We start from the raw sequence: 15366 nt of genomic DNA, 5'->3' as shown, positions 1-15366 counted from the left end.
TGGGCAGACTTGATCAATTGTTACCAATCTTCAACAATTGTCCAGGATGAATCTCCGATTGATAATCTTGAAGGTAAGTAACTAGGGGCGAGAAGCGGATGAGTCGAGCGAAGAAAAAGATCAAGCAGCGGAAACAACCAAACTGTAGGACCTCATATGGATAGGCAATAACCAAACATCTTCAAAACTTTTAACACCAGCCTCCCTCTTACGGCAAACGTAACCCAATAAGAAGGTAGATACTTATTGGCAATGGTGAAACCTCTGACCTTCTATGTTTTGCACCAAGTGTCCCTGCATGTTCTGTTCTCTGCAATGGCTGCAGGTATACTGTATATAATCCCCCCCTCACGTGTAGTGCACGTGGACATAAAAGAGATTAGGTTAGAGATAGGGCAAAACATAACATTCCAGAATGGTTCAGTGGCTGCCAAGTGTAATGGAAAAAAGAAGAAATGATAAGGAAGAGAATACCATTAACTTCCAAGGGTGTTATGGGTAATGCCAAAGGTATGTTTTGGGAGGTGGTGAAAGAAAAACAGTAGTGGGATAATGGAGTAGGATTAACTTGGGTAACATAGAAAGCCCCAACCATCTTCCATCAATCAAACAAACACTTTGAATGGAAACCCTTGCAGCGGAGAAACTCCTAACCCCAATATTCAGATCTGAAAAAAATACAAATCTGATTCGAAGTAAGGAAATGCTCCAATTGTCAAGGCTTGTTTAATCTTCAAACAGGGAGGAGCAATTGTGCAAAAGATTCCATGGTAGAAATGCCCACATGCTAGACAATACTAAGAAGATATCTGGACAGTAATGAATGGAACTAGCCTCAACAAAACTGGATCAGATCTGAATCTGTAACAACGCTAGTATGCAAGCTCCAAAGTATGCCGGATATTAACCAGAAAAGCTTCACATAACTGAATAAGTTCGTAGGTGCAACCAAAAAATCGTGGAACACACTGTGGTAATCCCAAATAGGCTGATCTCCAGGGTAGTAGATTCGAGTCTTGAATAACGAGAGAAATTCGATCTCCAATAAGAGGAAACACAGTCACAATTATAGGGCAGCAGTATTCCACATGAAGGCAGCAGTAACACATCAACCAGCCATGCTTACAGAAGCCAATCAATAACACCAGCTAGGTAGGTAGTGAAGCTCATAATAACCAGACAAATCCATAGGTAGTTGAAGTAGCCAGCCATATAGGAACAAGAAAAACAGCTTGATAATTGAAGAAACCAAGCCAACAAAATGAACTGGAATTTTTTTTACTAAAAAACCTGATGTAAGATGCTGATTGGCTTGATGGGCTGTATACTCCTCTGATGTTGATAAAACTCTCCTCAAAAATTGGCAATTGTGGACTGCCCTACCCCTTAGATCGATTATAGCCAGGGTTTTGTAAAAAACCCTGAAAGTGAATATCGATTGTAGGGAAGGGGTCTTCAACAAAGGTGAGGCTGACATGTCAAAGGTGCTTGCTTATTGTAATACTTGCTGACCAAAAACTGCTGGAATGGATCTCCAGTTCGAATGACCAATCTCCTTTGTAATTGAGACTTGATCTTTACATGGGAGAAATACCTAAAAATCGCAGATAAAGAGGGCAGCAGCTTTCTTGGGCAGTAGACCTTCTTCAAGCCATAAATACTTGAAGTAGAATGTCCTTCGTGATGGTAGAAACACCAACAAAACATTCCAGCAGCAAACATCCCTAGCCCAAATCGATTTTTATCAGGGTTTTGGAAAACCTTGAAAAGAAGAGATCGATTGGGGTAGGGGTCTTCAAAAAACTTGGATAGGTGCAATATTGAGGTCGATTGGTCCTTGAAGTGGGAGTAATCAGCCCTCCAAAAATTAGCAAAAACTAAAACCTAAAAGTCAGGGTTTTTGGCAGGTAACCAAATTAGCAGGTTAAGGAATTTTTGCTGAAGAAACAAATCCAGCCATCAGAAAGGGTCCAAACTTAGGTCGAGTATGGCTTGTAGTAGTAGGGAATCACCCCCAAAAAATTTGCTGCATCTGAATAGGGAAACCCTAAAATTGATTGGAGTCAGGGTTTTGAAAAACCCTGACAAGTTGAGATCGATTAGGGTAGGGGCTGGAAAGGTTAATGAAAGATGGAGAAATAGAAAAAAGAAAAGGAGGTCAATGGAATAGGGTAGGAAGGTGCTAGAAAAAGCTGCATATGGTGCTCCAAAAGTGGAGGATCAGTCTTCTTTAGGTGATAGGAATCTGTTCTCCAAAGACAAAAGGGAAACTCCAAATCGTAGATTAGGGTCCAGCAGGATTTTAATGAAAAACGATAGAAGAGAAAGGGGGGCAACACTAAATCATCGATATTATGTCTACCTCATTAGTGCTGCCCCTGTTTTTGGGCTGAAAGGGAGAAGAACAGGAGCAGGAAAAAACGAGAAAAGGGAGAAGAGGAGGTGAGATCGATTGGAGGAAAAGAAGGGAGAAAATAGGGTTTTTCTCTCTAACCTAGATCAGACCAGCTCTGATACCATGTTGGTTGAACCGTGGGCTAGAGAGAGGGAAGAAAAATAATAGAATTGCTTGTATTAATGAGAAAAAGGCTCTTCTATTTATAATAGAGGGGAAGTTACAAATAATAGAAGCTAGGCGATGTGGGACTAAAACCCACATAGCCGACATAAGCTAATAACACTTAATAACATAAAAATAACCCCAAAAGGACCAGAATACCCCCACGGTATTCTGGTGTACATTATTCTAACAACTTTAATAATGAAAAGTGAAGCTTAACACAGAATAAAAAAGAACACAGAAATAACACAAGCTTGTGGGAGTTGCAATAGCATGTAAAACTTGAATGTCATATGGATCCACTCGAATTAAAAAGTTCATTGTCAGGAGTCTGTTCTTGATCGCCAATGACACTGTTACTCATAATTATTGTCTTAACAGTATATAGGGTTTAGTATTAGTAGGGTATGTTCTACACTTGATAATTTGGGTATTGAGACACCACTACATTTCTTCAAGGCCAAAACTTAAAACTCCTTTGGATGAATGATGTTAAAACAGGAAGCTTTTTTCTCTTTCCCATAATATGCTTTATTTCATGGTTAATTCAGGACAAAGGTGGAATTTGCTGCTGGTGGAGAATTATTCCACTGCATAGGGCATCAGGCTACGGTCAAAGGCTTTACATCTATTATGCCATGGCTGGCCGTAAATGAGAAGAAGCTTCCTCAGTTCACAAAAGGGGAAAAGATAAAAATTGCAAAACTTGAGCTATATGAGGTACTGCTTTGGAACTTCAGACTCATCTTTCATTTTCAGCATTTTTCATTGAAGTTTCTAGTTATTAATTAAACTTCTCTGGTTTGAGTATGCAGGATTAGGCCTAGCTTCTTGTTTTTATTATACAAAATATGAAGATTTCAAGGAATTACTATTGTTTTCTTCTAACTAATGATTCCTCAAATATTAGGGAAGTACCTCCCCTCCAGAATACCTCAGTGAAAGTGAGCTGATTTCACTTATGGAAAAGAATGGTATTGGCACAGATGCATCCATTTCTGTACATATTAACAATATATGCGAGCGCAATTTTGTGCAGGTTTGTGATCACACACACACTCACTCACTCACTCACTCTCCCACAACCTCCATTCCAAAATTTGAAGTTTTGTTTTGAATTGAAGGTGCATGCTGGAAGGAGGTTGGTACCAACAGCCCTGGGAATCACCTTGATAAGAGGATATCAATGTATTGATCCAGATCTTTGTCTGCCAGACATTCGCAGCTTCATTGAGCACCAGATTACCCTTATAGCTAAGGGTCAAGCAGATCATTTTCATGTTGTGCAGCATGTATTGCAGCAATTTACACGGAAGTACTCTTATTTTGTTAAGCAGGTGATGATACAATATTTTAGTTCTTTTGATATAGAGTTGGATAGAAGGTTTGAGTCTATTTGTACATCTCAGAGAGTAATGTTTGTGTAATAGTTAAACTTATAATGGTAGCTGAATGAGTATGATGGTGGAAAACAGAAAAGAGAAGAAGTAACGGAAGATTGAAATCCATCTGTATAAATTATCCTAGCTTTCTTTCCATCCCCCCACCCCACCTATTGATAAATAACAAAATTTTATTGCCAAATAAAAGAAGAGCAGAGTAACAAACTTTTATTGCCAAATAAAAAAAGAGTGGAATAACAAAATTTTATTGCCAAATAGAAGTAGAGAGGAAAAGATATCTAGTACAAGAATAACGAACAAAGGCCACAAGCTATCACAACACAACTGTTATAGATCTTCAAATCCTAAAATTAGGCCCTGCATACAATTGAGATCTACCCACTCCAGCTTTGGCTTGCTCATCAAGCAGACAACATGGTGGAGCATATCTTTTTGAGGAAGGAGATATTTCTAAAGTGCTAAGCATTCTGTCCCATCTAAAAAGATGGAAGATATCTCCACCGATAATTGAGAGCTGCCAACCCCTGCCATGGTTGCAACCCTTTTTGCTTATATCTATGAAAGGGCAATAATGAGGTTTGCTAAGCTGAAAAGACAACACCAAGAAACTTACTAGAAAAAACCAAAATCACAGTTGAACAATACTATAATATATGGCAGAAACTAGGACAGAATAGATCTCTCAATTTTTACAACCGATGGGGCTGAAACTTGGACTTAATGGAGGTCCTCATGGGTAGGTTAGGTGCTTAAAATATCAAGGCCAACCAACGGTTGGATTCATAGTTGTCAAGGTGTTATCTATGTGCCCAGGCATCTTGGTGGCCTTGGATGTCTTGTTGGTGTCGCTTTGCGTCCAGGCCCCCTCCAATGCCTTGGGTCACCTAGACGCCATGACAACTATGGTTGGATTAGAGGAAAAAGCGCCAACAGAAAATAGAAACTAATAAAAGATAGAATTAGTACATAACAATTAGCCCATCTCACAATCCACTAATCAGATTGCTACCAAGTTGTGGTTGAATGTAGTGAAGGGGGAAGGGAAGACTATATCAAAACTGAAGCCTATCCAATGATTAGATTAAGAGAAATAATAAGACCAAGTTACTGATATAATAGGGTAAACCAGAAATTGTAGAAGGGAAAACAAAAATAAAACGTGCAGAAACAGTGGTTAGCAGAATAACAAAGAGAACACAGGAACGAAGAATATTACCTAAGATGACCACGGTAGGAAAGAGAAAAGCTGCTATATGAAAGAGAAAGAAAGGAGATGGAGGAAGCGTAGAGGGGATATGCCTTGGTATCACCACCAAGCCTAGGTCAGCATCACCACCTACAAACCATAGGAATCTGTTGAATGTTCACGGATTACCCGTGACCCGGACCTGGATAAAATAAAGTGTCCGGGTTCATTATGCACATGTTGCACATGTGATTTGACTAGGATTTTATTTCCTTTATTGTAATGATCTCTGATTATAAATAAAGAGGCTGTCGGCACATTGTTCATAAGCCATTATTCATGAAATTCATTATGGCATCAGAGCGGGAATCCTGGAGTTGGATTTTTTTCTATTTTCTCCTCTCCTCTTTCTCACGATTGTTCCCTAGCCACCGCCTGCCACCACTTTCCGCCTCTTCTTTTCCGCTACACTACCACCTTCAGCCCTTCTGCCCTTTTCTGTTACCGCCTCCCCTTTTTCACCCTTGGTGGTGAGTTATCTCGGTTAACCAGTTCGGCTTTATGGGAGATAGATCCACAACAGAAGCTATCTACTTATTAAGGAGGCTCATGGAAAGATATAGAGAAAGCAAGAAGGATCTCCATATGTTCTTTATTGACTTGGAAAAAGCTTATGACCGAGTTCTTGGAGATTTGATCCAGTGTGTCCTAGTGAGAAGAGGAGTTTCTAGCAAATATGTGGATGTTATTAAAGATATGTATGAGGGCGTGGTGACTAGTGTGAGATCTGTGGGAGGTCAGGGAACGGAATTCCCAATTACGATTGGGTTACATCAGGGATCAGCCTTAAGTCCTTATATTTTTGCACTCATCATGGACGATTTAACGAAGAACATTCAAGATGAGATCCCGTGGTGTATGCTCTTCGCTGATGATATCGTTTTGGTGGATGAGACAAAAGAAGGGATTAACACTAAGTTAGAGCTTTGGAGGTCAACATTGGAAACAAGAGGCTTTGAGATTAGTAGAACAAAGACGGAGTATATGATGTGTAATTTTAGTCACACTGTAATGGATACTGATATGGTTCGAATTGAGGATAGAGAGATACCACAAAGTGCCTATTTTAGATATTCGGGATCAATCATAAGTAAAGAAGGTTGAATAGAGGATGATGTTTCCCAAAGAATTAAAGTGGGATGGATGAAGTGGAGAGGTGCGTCTGGAGTGCTGTGTGACCGACGTATTCCTTTAAAGCTTAAAGGAAAGTTCTATAGAACTGTGGTACGACCGGCTATGATGTATGGGGCAGAATGTTTGGTAGTTAAGAAGTGTCATATTGATAAGCTTTGTGTAGCAGAGATGAGGATGTTAAGATGGATGTGTGGTAAAATAAGGAAGGATAAAGTATGGAACGAACGTATTAGAGTGGATGTGGGAGTTGCCCTGATCAGTGACAAGCTCCGAGAGAGTCGCTTAAGGTGGTTTGGTCATATTCAACGGAGGCCTAGGGATACCCCAGTAAGGAGGAGTGATATTATCCCGATTGAAGGAGCTAAAAGAGCTAGGGGCAGGCCTAAAAAGACCATAGGAGAAGTGAGGAAGGACATGCATAGCCTAGGTCTTGTACCTAGTATGACTTCGGATAGGGCCTATTAGAGGGCAAGGATCTAGATAGCAGACCCCATTTAGCAGAGATTGTCCTTGTGATGTTGGGTTGGGCTTCTTTCCTCTTACGATCTTTCATCTTTCACTCGTCATTTTCCACTTTCCATTTTGTATGTAGTGTCATATTGCATCTTTCCTCAGTTTTCATTTCTTCTTTCATATTGCATCCCCTATTAGAACTTAGTTTTCTTTTGTTGTGTTTGGATCCATGTAGCCAACCGCATTAAGTTGGGATAAGACTGAGTTTGTTGTTGTTGTTGTGGTGGTGGTGAGTTGACTCCCACCAAGGGGTGTTTCTGATCCATATGCTTTAAGCATTTGTCCGGATTTTTTTTACCCTTCCTGGTGATTTATTGTTCGGGTTCTTTAACCAGCCATCATGCCAGGAGATTCTGACATTACCACTGCCACATCTGGACACGAAGGCATGACTCAGCGTGATTTCCTTCTGTTCTAAACTAGCTCCATTAAATTAAATGGTAGCAGTTACTTATTGTTTTCTTGCTTCTGCCTATTCGCTATCGGTTTTCGTGGCCTTTCTGGCTATATTACTGGATCGGTAGGCCAAACCAACTGATGCTGGTGCTACCCAGGACAAGTGGGTGACGTCTAACTTTCTTGTCATGTCCTATTTGGTGAACTCTATGGAACAAGAAATCGTCGGGCGTTATCTTCTTCTTGATGCGGCTGCGAAGATTTGGAAAACAGCCAAGGACACTTACTCTAAGATTGGCAATGCTGCTGCTAGGTATGAGCTTCGCCAAAAAATCCTTTAGACCAAGCAATTGGAGTTGACTCTTTCCCAGTATTATTCCAAGTTGTGTACCATGTGGCAACAACTAGACTTTTATAGGACCTTTACTGCTACTTGTGATGCGGATACTACTGTTTTTCAGAAATGGGAGGAGGACTTGTGTGTTTTTTATTTTCTCGCTGGTCTCAACATTGAGTTTGATCAGATCCGGGCCTCCGTCCTAAGTCGAGATCCTCTTCCCTCTCTTGAACAAGCGTATTCTCTGGTTGCTGCTGAAGATGAACGCCAGACAGCAATGATTTAACCTGTTACCCAAGAACGATCTGCTCTTCTTTTTGGTTCTTAGTTTGGTGTCCGAGGGAATTCTGCCCGTGGTACTGGGACTGATCGTATAAGCAATGATCGCCCTTCGGTCAAGAGTGACTACTGTGGCAGAGAACGTCATACCAAGGGCCATTGCTGGAAGCTCCATGGGCGTCCTACTGATACTCGGGGACGTGGTTCAAACTGTTCTGCCCGGGCAAACCAAGCTGTTTCTGATGATCATTTTTCTTATCAGACCGGGCCTCTTTCCCAGGACAAGATGCAACACCTTCGTACTTTGATGAGCCAACTGGACACTAATGCTTCCTTCACTTCTTCTACGGCTGCCTCTGCCGTTTCCATGCCTGAAAATTCTGGTTCAGTTATTTCTTTTAGTGGTACTTGTTCTTCCGTCGGTTCCACTTCTTGGGTAATTGACTCTGGAGCAACAGATCACATGACAAGTTCTCCTTCCATTTTTTTTTTTTAAACTTATTCTCCTTTATCTGGTAATTCCAAAGTTCGTGTTGCTGATGGATCCCTTTCTCCTATTTCTGAAAAAGAGACTATACAGTGCTTACCTTCTATGCATATTTCCTCTATTTTACATGTCCCGAAATTGTTTACTAATCTATTGTCCATTAGTAGTCTCACCTAGGACTCGAACTGCAAAGTAACCTTCTTTCCTTCTCATTGCCTGTTTCAGGACTTGGACTCGGGACGTATGATTGGATGGTAAGGTAGTTGGTGGTCTCTTTGTGCTTGCCGGATCCTCTTCTGCAAATTCTACTTTGACTTCACACATCTCTCCTTCTGGCACTCCAGATTCTACCCTTGATGAACTTAATAAATGGCGTCGATGTCTTGCCCATCCCTCACTTGGGGTTTTAACTACTTTATTTCCCTCTTTGGTTAAAAGATTATCCAAACAATATTAGTTGTGATGCTTGCATATTTGCTAAACAAACTAGAGCTACTTTTCCTATTTCTAACAAAAGAAGTTTAGTTCCTTTTGGTTTGATTCATTCGGATGTGTGGGGCCCTGCCCATTGTGTGTCTACATCTGGGTTTCGTTGGTTTGTTACTTTCATTGATTGCTTTAGTCGGACCACATGGGTTTATTTGATGAATCAGAAGAGTGATGTATTTACTTGCTTCCAATTATTCCATAAAATGGTGGAAAATCAATTTGCTGCCCGAGTGAAGATTGTCCGCACTGATAATGGGAAGGGGCACATTAATGGCTGTCTTCGGACCCACTTTGACACTCATGGGATTATACATCAGCCCTTGTGTGTTGACACACCGGTACAAAATGGTGTTACTGAGCGAAAAAACCGCTATCTCTTGGAGGTTGCTCACTCCCTCATGTTTACCATGAATGTCCCTCTAAGGTTTTGGGGAGATGCTGTGCTTGCTACCTCCTATCTCATTAATCGACTACCTACTCAGGTCTTGGATGCTTGCTGCCCTCTTGAAGTCATTTTGGGTAATTCATCCTTTATTGTACCTCCAAAGGTGTTTGGGTGTGTTGTTTTTGCACGCAATCATCACTACATCGGTAAACTTGATCCTCGAGGTCTACGGTGAGCTTTCTTAAGGTATTCTGCCACTTAGAAGGGCTATAAGTGTTAACATCCTCCCCACACGGTAGATGCTTGTTACAATGTATGTTGTTTTCCGTGAATCTAAGGCCTATTTTTCACCCACTACACCTCTTCAGGGGGAGCCTAGGAGTGAAGAGGTTTCTGCTCTCATTGAGCCATTGGAGATTGAGATTCCAACTATTGAAGAATCATCTATAGAAATAAAGCTTCAAGAAGGGATCACTGGGCAGGAATAGGATCAGGGGGAGATTGGAAAATATCCTTCCTTCAATGAAACATTTGCCAGAGGAACATGGCACAAAAAGACTACCACTACTGACCTACCTCCACCTGTACTACCGACTCCAAGTTCTACTAACCTGCTCCAAACTCTGGTTAGCCTATCTATGGTCCTAGTCTTGATTTACCTATTGCTATTAGGAAACCTAAAAGGCATTGTACTCAACATCCCATCTCTAATTTTGTGTCTTATGATTCTCTATCTCCTTCCCTTCAAGCATTTGTTTCCTACCTATCCTCTGCTTCTATTCCTAACTCTTGTCAGGGGGCTATTGTCAAACAGAAGTGGAAAGAAGCAATGAATGAGGAGATGGATGCTTTGGGAAAGAACAAAACCTGGGAATTGACATCTCTTCCACCTGGGAAGAAACCGGTTGGCTGCAAATGGGTTTTGTCATTAAGCAGAAGGCAGATGGGGCTGTTGAGAGGTACAAGGCCAGATTAGTTGCAAAAGGGTTCACACAAACCCACAACATTGATTACCAGGAAACATTCGCCCCAGTTGGAAAGATGAATACAGTTAGAGTAATAATCTCCTTCCTGTGCCGTTAATCTAGACTGGGAACTTCAACAACTAGACGTGAAGAATGCCTTCCTCCATGGTGATCTTGAGGTGGAAGTCTACATGGAGATTCCACCTGGGTTTGCTACTTCAAAGACTAAGGGAAAAGTTTGTCATCTGAAGAAAGCATTGTATGGCTTGAAGCAATCACCAATAGCTTGGTTTGGGAGATTTCACAAAGCTATGGTGTCAAACGGCTACAAGCAGAGTAATGTTGATCACACATTATTTATAAAGAAAGTGGGGCAGCATGTCACAGTGTTGATTGTCTATGTTGATGACGTTGTGATCACTGGAAGTGATACTGAAGAAGTGAAGAAGTTAAAGAAGTACTTGGGGACTGAATTTGAAGTAAAAGATCTAGGGAGACTTAGATATTTCTTGGGAATTGAGGTTGCCCACTCAGCACATGGCATCTCTCAGTCTCAATGAAAATATACCCTTGATCTGCTCAGTGAAACGGGAATGCTAGGATGTAAGCCTGCAGACACACCATTGGAGCCTAACACCCATATGAAGAGCAAGGAAGGAGATCCAGTTGATAAAGGCAGCTACCTGAGATTAGTTGGTTGCTTGATATACTTATCTCATACCCAACTGGACATAGCATTTGCTGTGAGCTTGGTCAGTCAATATATGTATGACCCTCACTCTTCTCATTTGGAAGCTGATTACAAAATCTTGAGGTACTTGAAGTCTTCACCTGGAAAAGGAATTTTGTATTCTCCTCACAACCATACTCGAGTAGAAGCATATACGGATGCTGATTGGGCTGGTTGCCCTGATGATAGGAGGTCTACATCAGGGTATTGTACCTTGTTGGAGGGAACTTAGTCACTTGGAGGAGCAAGCAGCAATCTGTTGTTGCTCGATCAAGTGCTGAAGCTGAATTCAGGGTCATGACACATGGAGTTTGTGAGATACTATAGTTAAAAGGTCTTCTATAGGACCTATACCTTCCCACAACTCTTCCCATTCGTCTCTACTGTGACAGCAAATCTGCCATTAGTATAGCACACAACCCAGTCCAGCATGACCGTACCAAACATGTGGAGGTTGATAAGCATTTCATCAAAGAAAAGCTGGAGCAAGGAGTTGTATGTGTTCCATTTGTTTAGTCCAGTGATCAACTAGCAGATGTCCTTACCAAAAGTCTTTGTTATAAGTCTTTTTCTTCTGTAATTAGCAAGTTGGGCATGCATGATATATATGCACCAACTTGAGGGGGAGTGTTGAATGTTCACGGATGACCCGGACCCGGACCCAGATACATTAAAGTGTCCAGGTTCATTATGCACATGTTGCACATGTGATTTAACTAGGAATTTATTTCCTTTATTGTAATGATCTCTAATTATAAATAAAGAGGCTGTGGACACATTGTTCATAGCATGAAATTCATCAGAATCACACCTAAAGCCTGCAACTGAATTACCACAGCAACAACTCAAAGAGAGCATAATGTTGATCCAAAATCGTGGCCAACATGCCCCCCCCCTTCTTTTATTTATAATAGCAATCACACTATTACAAGAATTGTAACCCCTGATGCGTGGGGAAGGGTTACTTGGTTGCCAATCTATTTAAGATCTTCTAGAATGAGATCCAAAGCTACTACACGGAAATAGAACAACAACTACAACAACAAACTCAGCCTTATCCCAACTTAATGGGGTCGGCTACATGGATCCAAACAAAACAAAGTTCTAACCAAAAAGGGAGAGAAAAGATGGGAAAAGAGGTATGGGGAAAGAGATGAGAAATGAAAAAGGAAAAAAGAAAATGAAAGAGGGGAAATAAATAAAAAACATGAAAGATTAATGATGGAAGATAGTAAGAGGCAAGAGGCACAGCCCAACAAGTCGGGAGAATCTCAGCTAACTAAAGTCTGCGACATGGATTCTTACCCTCCAATAGGCTCTGTTCGAGGTCATACTTGATACAAGACTTAGACTATGCATGTCCTTCCTCACCACTTCTCCTATGGTCATTTTAGGTCTACCCCTAGCTCTTTTAACCCCTTCATCGGGATCATATCACTCCTTACTAGGGTGTCCCTAGGCCTCCTTTGGATATGACCATACCACCTTAAATGCCTCTCTCGGAGCTTGTCACTGATCGGGGAAACTCCCAAGTCCGCTCTTATATGTTCATTCCGTACTTTATCCTTCCTTGTTTTTCCACACATCTATCTTAACTGCCTCATCTTCGCTACACAAAGCTTATGAGTATGACACTTCTTAACTGCCCAACATTCTGCCCCATACATCATGGTCGGTCGAACAACAGTCCTATAGAACTTTCCTTTAAGCTTTAAAGGAATACGTTGGTCACACAACACTCCGGACGTACTTCTCCACTTCATCCATCCCACTTTAATTCTTTGTAAAACATCATCTTCTATATCACCTTCTTTATTAATGATTGACCTCATATATCTAAAATAGTCACTTTGCGGTATCTCTCTCTCCTCAATTCCTACCATATCAGTATCCATCATAGTGTGACTAAAATTACACATCGTATACTCTGCCTTTGTTCTACTAATCTTAAAGCCTCTTGTTTCCAAGGTTGATGTCCAAAGTTCTAACTTAGAGTTAATCCCTTCTTTTGTCTCATCCACCAAAACCAAAATCATTGGTGAAGAGCATACGCCATGGGACCATGTCTTGAATGTTCTTGGTTATATCCATAGTTATCAAAGCGGGAAGGCGACCATGGCATTTTAGAGGGTCAAAAAAGCAAGGCGACACCGCCATGGCAGCAAGGCGACCAAGGTGTCTGGAAGGCGACGCCTTGATAATTATGGTTATATCGTCCATGATAAGTGCAAAAAGGTAAGGACTTAATGCTGAACCCTTATGTAATCCAATCTTAATTGGGAATTCCTTGCCCTATTACGATTGGATTACATCAGGGTTCAGCCTTAAGTAAATAAAATAGAAATAACTACTTGTCTACTATACCACTAAGTAGCAAGTAACAAAATTTAGAAACTAAAGAACTTTTGGTGCTAAATAACTTGTAGCAATAGAATTGTGCAACCAACATAATTATCAAGGCGGCAAGGCGACCATGGCATTGGGAAGGGTCTAAAATCAAGGTGGCCAGGCGCCTCCGCTTAGATGCCCAAGGCAACCAAGGAGATTGGATGCCTTGGCGATGCCTTGATAACTATGCCATGTGAAATCCTTCCGCCATGTCTAACCTCTCTCCGGCGGCCCTGCCTGTCGGTTCCTCCCTCCCCCACCCCCCACCCCCCACCCCTCCAAATCTCTTCTCCAACTCTCCCCCCTCCCTCCCCGACTTCAGTGTAAAAACTTGGGACTCTCTTTTCAGGCCTGGTCTTCCTTCTGCTAGGGAGGGTCACCCTCTCCACTTCGTCCCACCTTCCATTGTTGGTGATAAAATTGTTGGCCTCTGCCCGTTTGGGCTTCTTGACTCTGAAATCACTAAATGGATGAACTGCTTGGTAGGACACTTTCTTGGATGCAGACTTTCCTTCAGTATTGTGAAGTCGTTTCTAACAAAGCAATGGTTAACCCAAGGGACCATGAATACTTACCTCTTAGAAAATGGAGTTTTCATTTTCAAATTTTCTAAAGATGATAAACTGAAAGCCCTTGAAGGTGGCCCTTGGCATGTGGGGAAAAATCCTATCTTCCTACGACAATGGGATCACCAACTGCAACTTAACAAGGTTGATTTCCACTCCATACCTTTGTGGATCACGCTACCATGTCTTCCTCTCCACTTCTGTTGTGAAAAGGATCTTAGCATCGTCGGCTCAGTCATCGGCAAACCCCTTTACTCCGATAAGAGAACCAAAAAGATGGATAGGCTATCATTTGCTTGGATCTATGTTGTGGTCTCTGCCGATGCTCTCCCTGCATCCTCAGTCATTGTCGTGGATGATGAAGGTTTTCCATCAGAATATTCACTTTGAAAGGCTTCCGCCCCAGTGTTTCGTTTGCATGGTGTTTGGTCATCTCACCAAAGCCTGTACTCCCAAGTCCCCTGCTACTACTGCTGTGTGCAATGAAGACTCTACTCACAAATACCCTACCAATGTTGTGTGCGAAGTCGATCCTACATAGCTTGCGTCAAAGGACCCTACGGCAAAAGACTCTGGCCACTCTATTTATCCATCGCCTCAAACCATTCTGGCAGACTCTGCTTCCCGTGGACCTAACCTTGACCATAGTCCAAAATCTCGTTTCGTTTCGGTCGAAATTTCAAATATTTCGAGTATTTCGGTTGAGTCCAAATGAAATGCAACATTGAATTGAAAAAATTGCAATATTTCAAAAAAATTGGTGAAATTTTTGAAATTTCAGTCATCTCGTTTTGGAAATTTCGGAAATCTCGGTCAATTTGGCATTTTACACCCACAAATGACCAAGAAAAACTCATAGAAAAAATACCATATTTCGACGAAATTTTGATGAAATTTCGGTATCTCAAATTTCGGTTAGACAGAAACACCGAAAAAAACGAGATTTTTAATCTAGGCCATAGCCGGAGAACAAGTAGATACGGCCGTTCCCATCGCAAAGAGCTCCCGGCTTCAGGCTCCCTCCGAGGTCCTCCTCCCTCTAGTCCGTTGATCCCTCTATCGGCTACCGCTGGTCCAAATCGATACGCCATTCTCTTATCCTTGGGTCTTTGGAACGATGCTGCTATCCTATCTCCCGATGAATCGGCCTCTGATCCTCATCTCCCCTCCAAATCGACTTGTCGCCATCCTTTGTCAGTCTTCTCTGTTTCTCATCAAACTGTCCAACCCCCTTCCCCTTCCTCTGGTCCTGCTCTTTCTCCTCTGACTTCTCCTATAACAACGCCATTGAACCTGGGGATTACCCACTTTATCAAAAGTCTAACCAAGTCCTTTTTGGGCCCTCGATCGTCCTTCTCCCCATCGTCTCCCTCTCGTACCGCAACCCCTTTGGTGAATCCCTCTAACACTATCCCTGTGGTCCCTACTCCCTCTCTAGCCCGGCCCACCTCCCAATCTTCTTTGATTAACCCTGATGGGCCTCATGGG

The 15366-nt window shown here is 41.8% G+C and overlaps 1 protein-coding gene across 1 annotated transcript in view; it reads left to right on the top strand.

The window, feature by feature from the left end:
* The window catches only part of LOC122658766 (DNA topoisomerase 3-beta), a 94728-nt gene that overhangs the window by 66218 nt on the left and 13144 nt on the right, over positions 1-15366 (top strand). Inside the window, exons 9-11 of the mRNA XM_043853872.1 lie at positions 3112-3280; positions 3471-3599; positions 3685-3897. Coding sequence (XP_043709807.1) covers positions 3112-3280; positions 3471-3599; positions 3685-3897 — 511 coding nt within the window. The remainder of the gene's footprint in view (positions 1-3111; positions 3281-3470; positions 3600-3684; positions 3898-15366) is intronic.

This window comes from Telopea speciosissima, chromosome 4 (genome assembly GCF_018873765.1).
Source record: "Telopea speciosissima isolate NSW1024214 ecotype Mountain lineage chromosome 4, Tspe_v1, whole genome shotgun sequence".
Taxonomy (NCBI): domain Eukaryota; kingdom Viridiplantae; phylum Streptophyta; class Magnoliopsida; order Proteales; family Proteaceae; genus Telopea; species Telopea speciosissima.
This window is presented reverse-complemented; position numbering and strand designations above follow the sequence as displayed.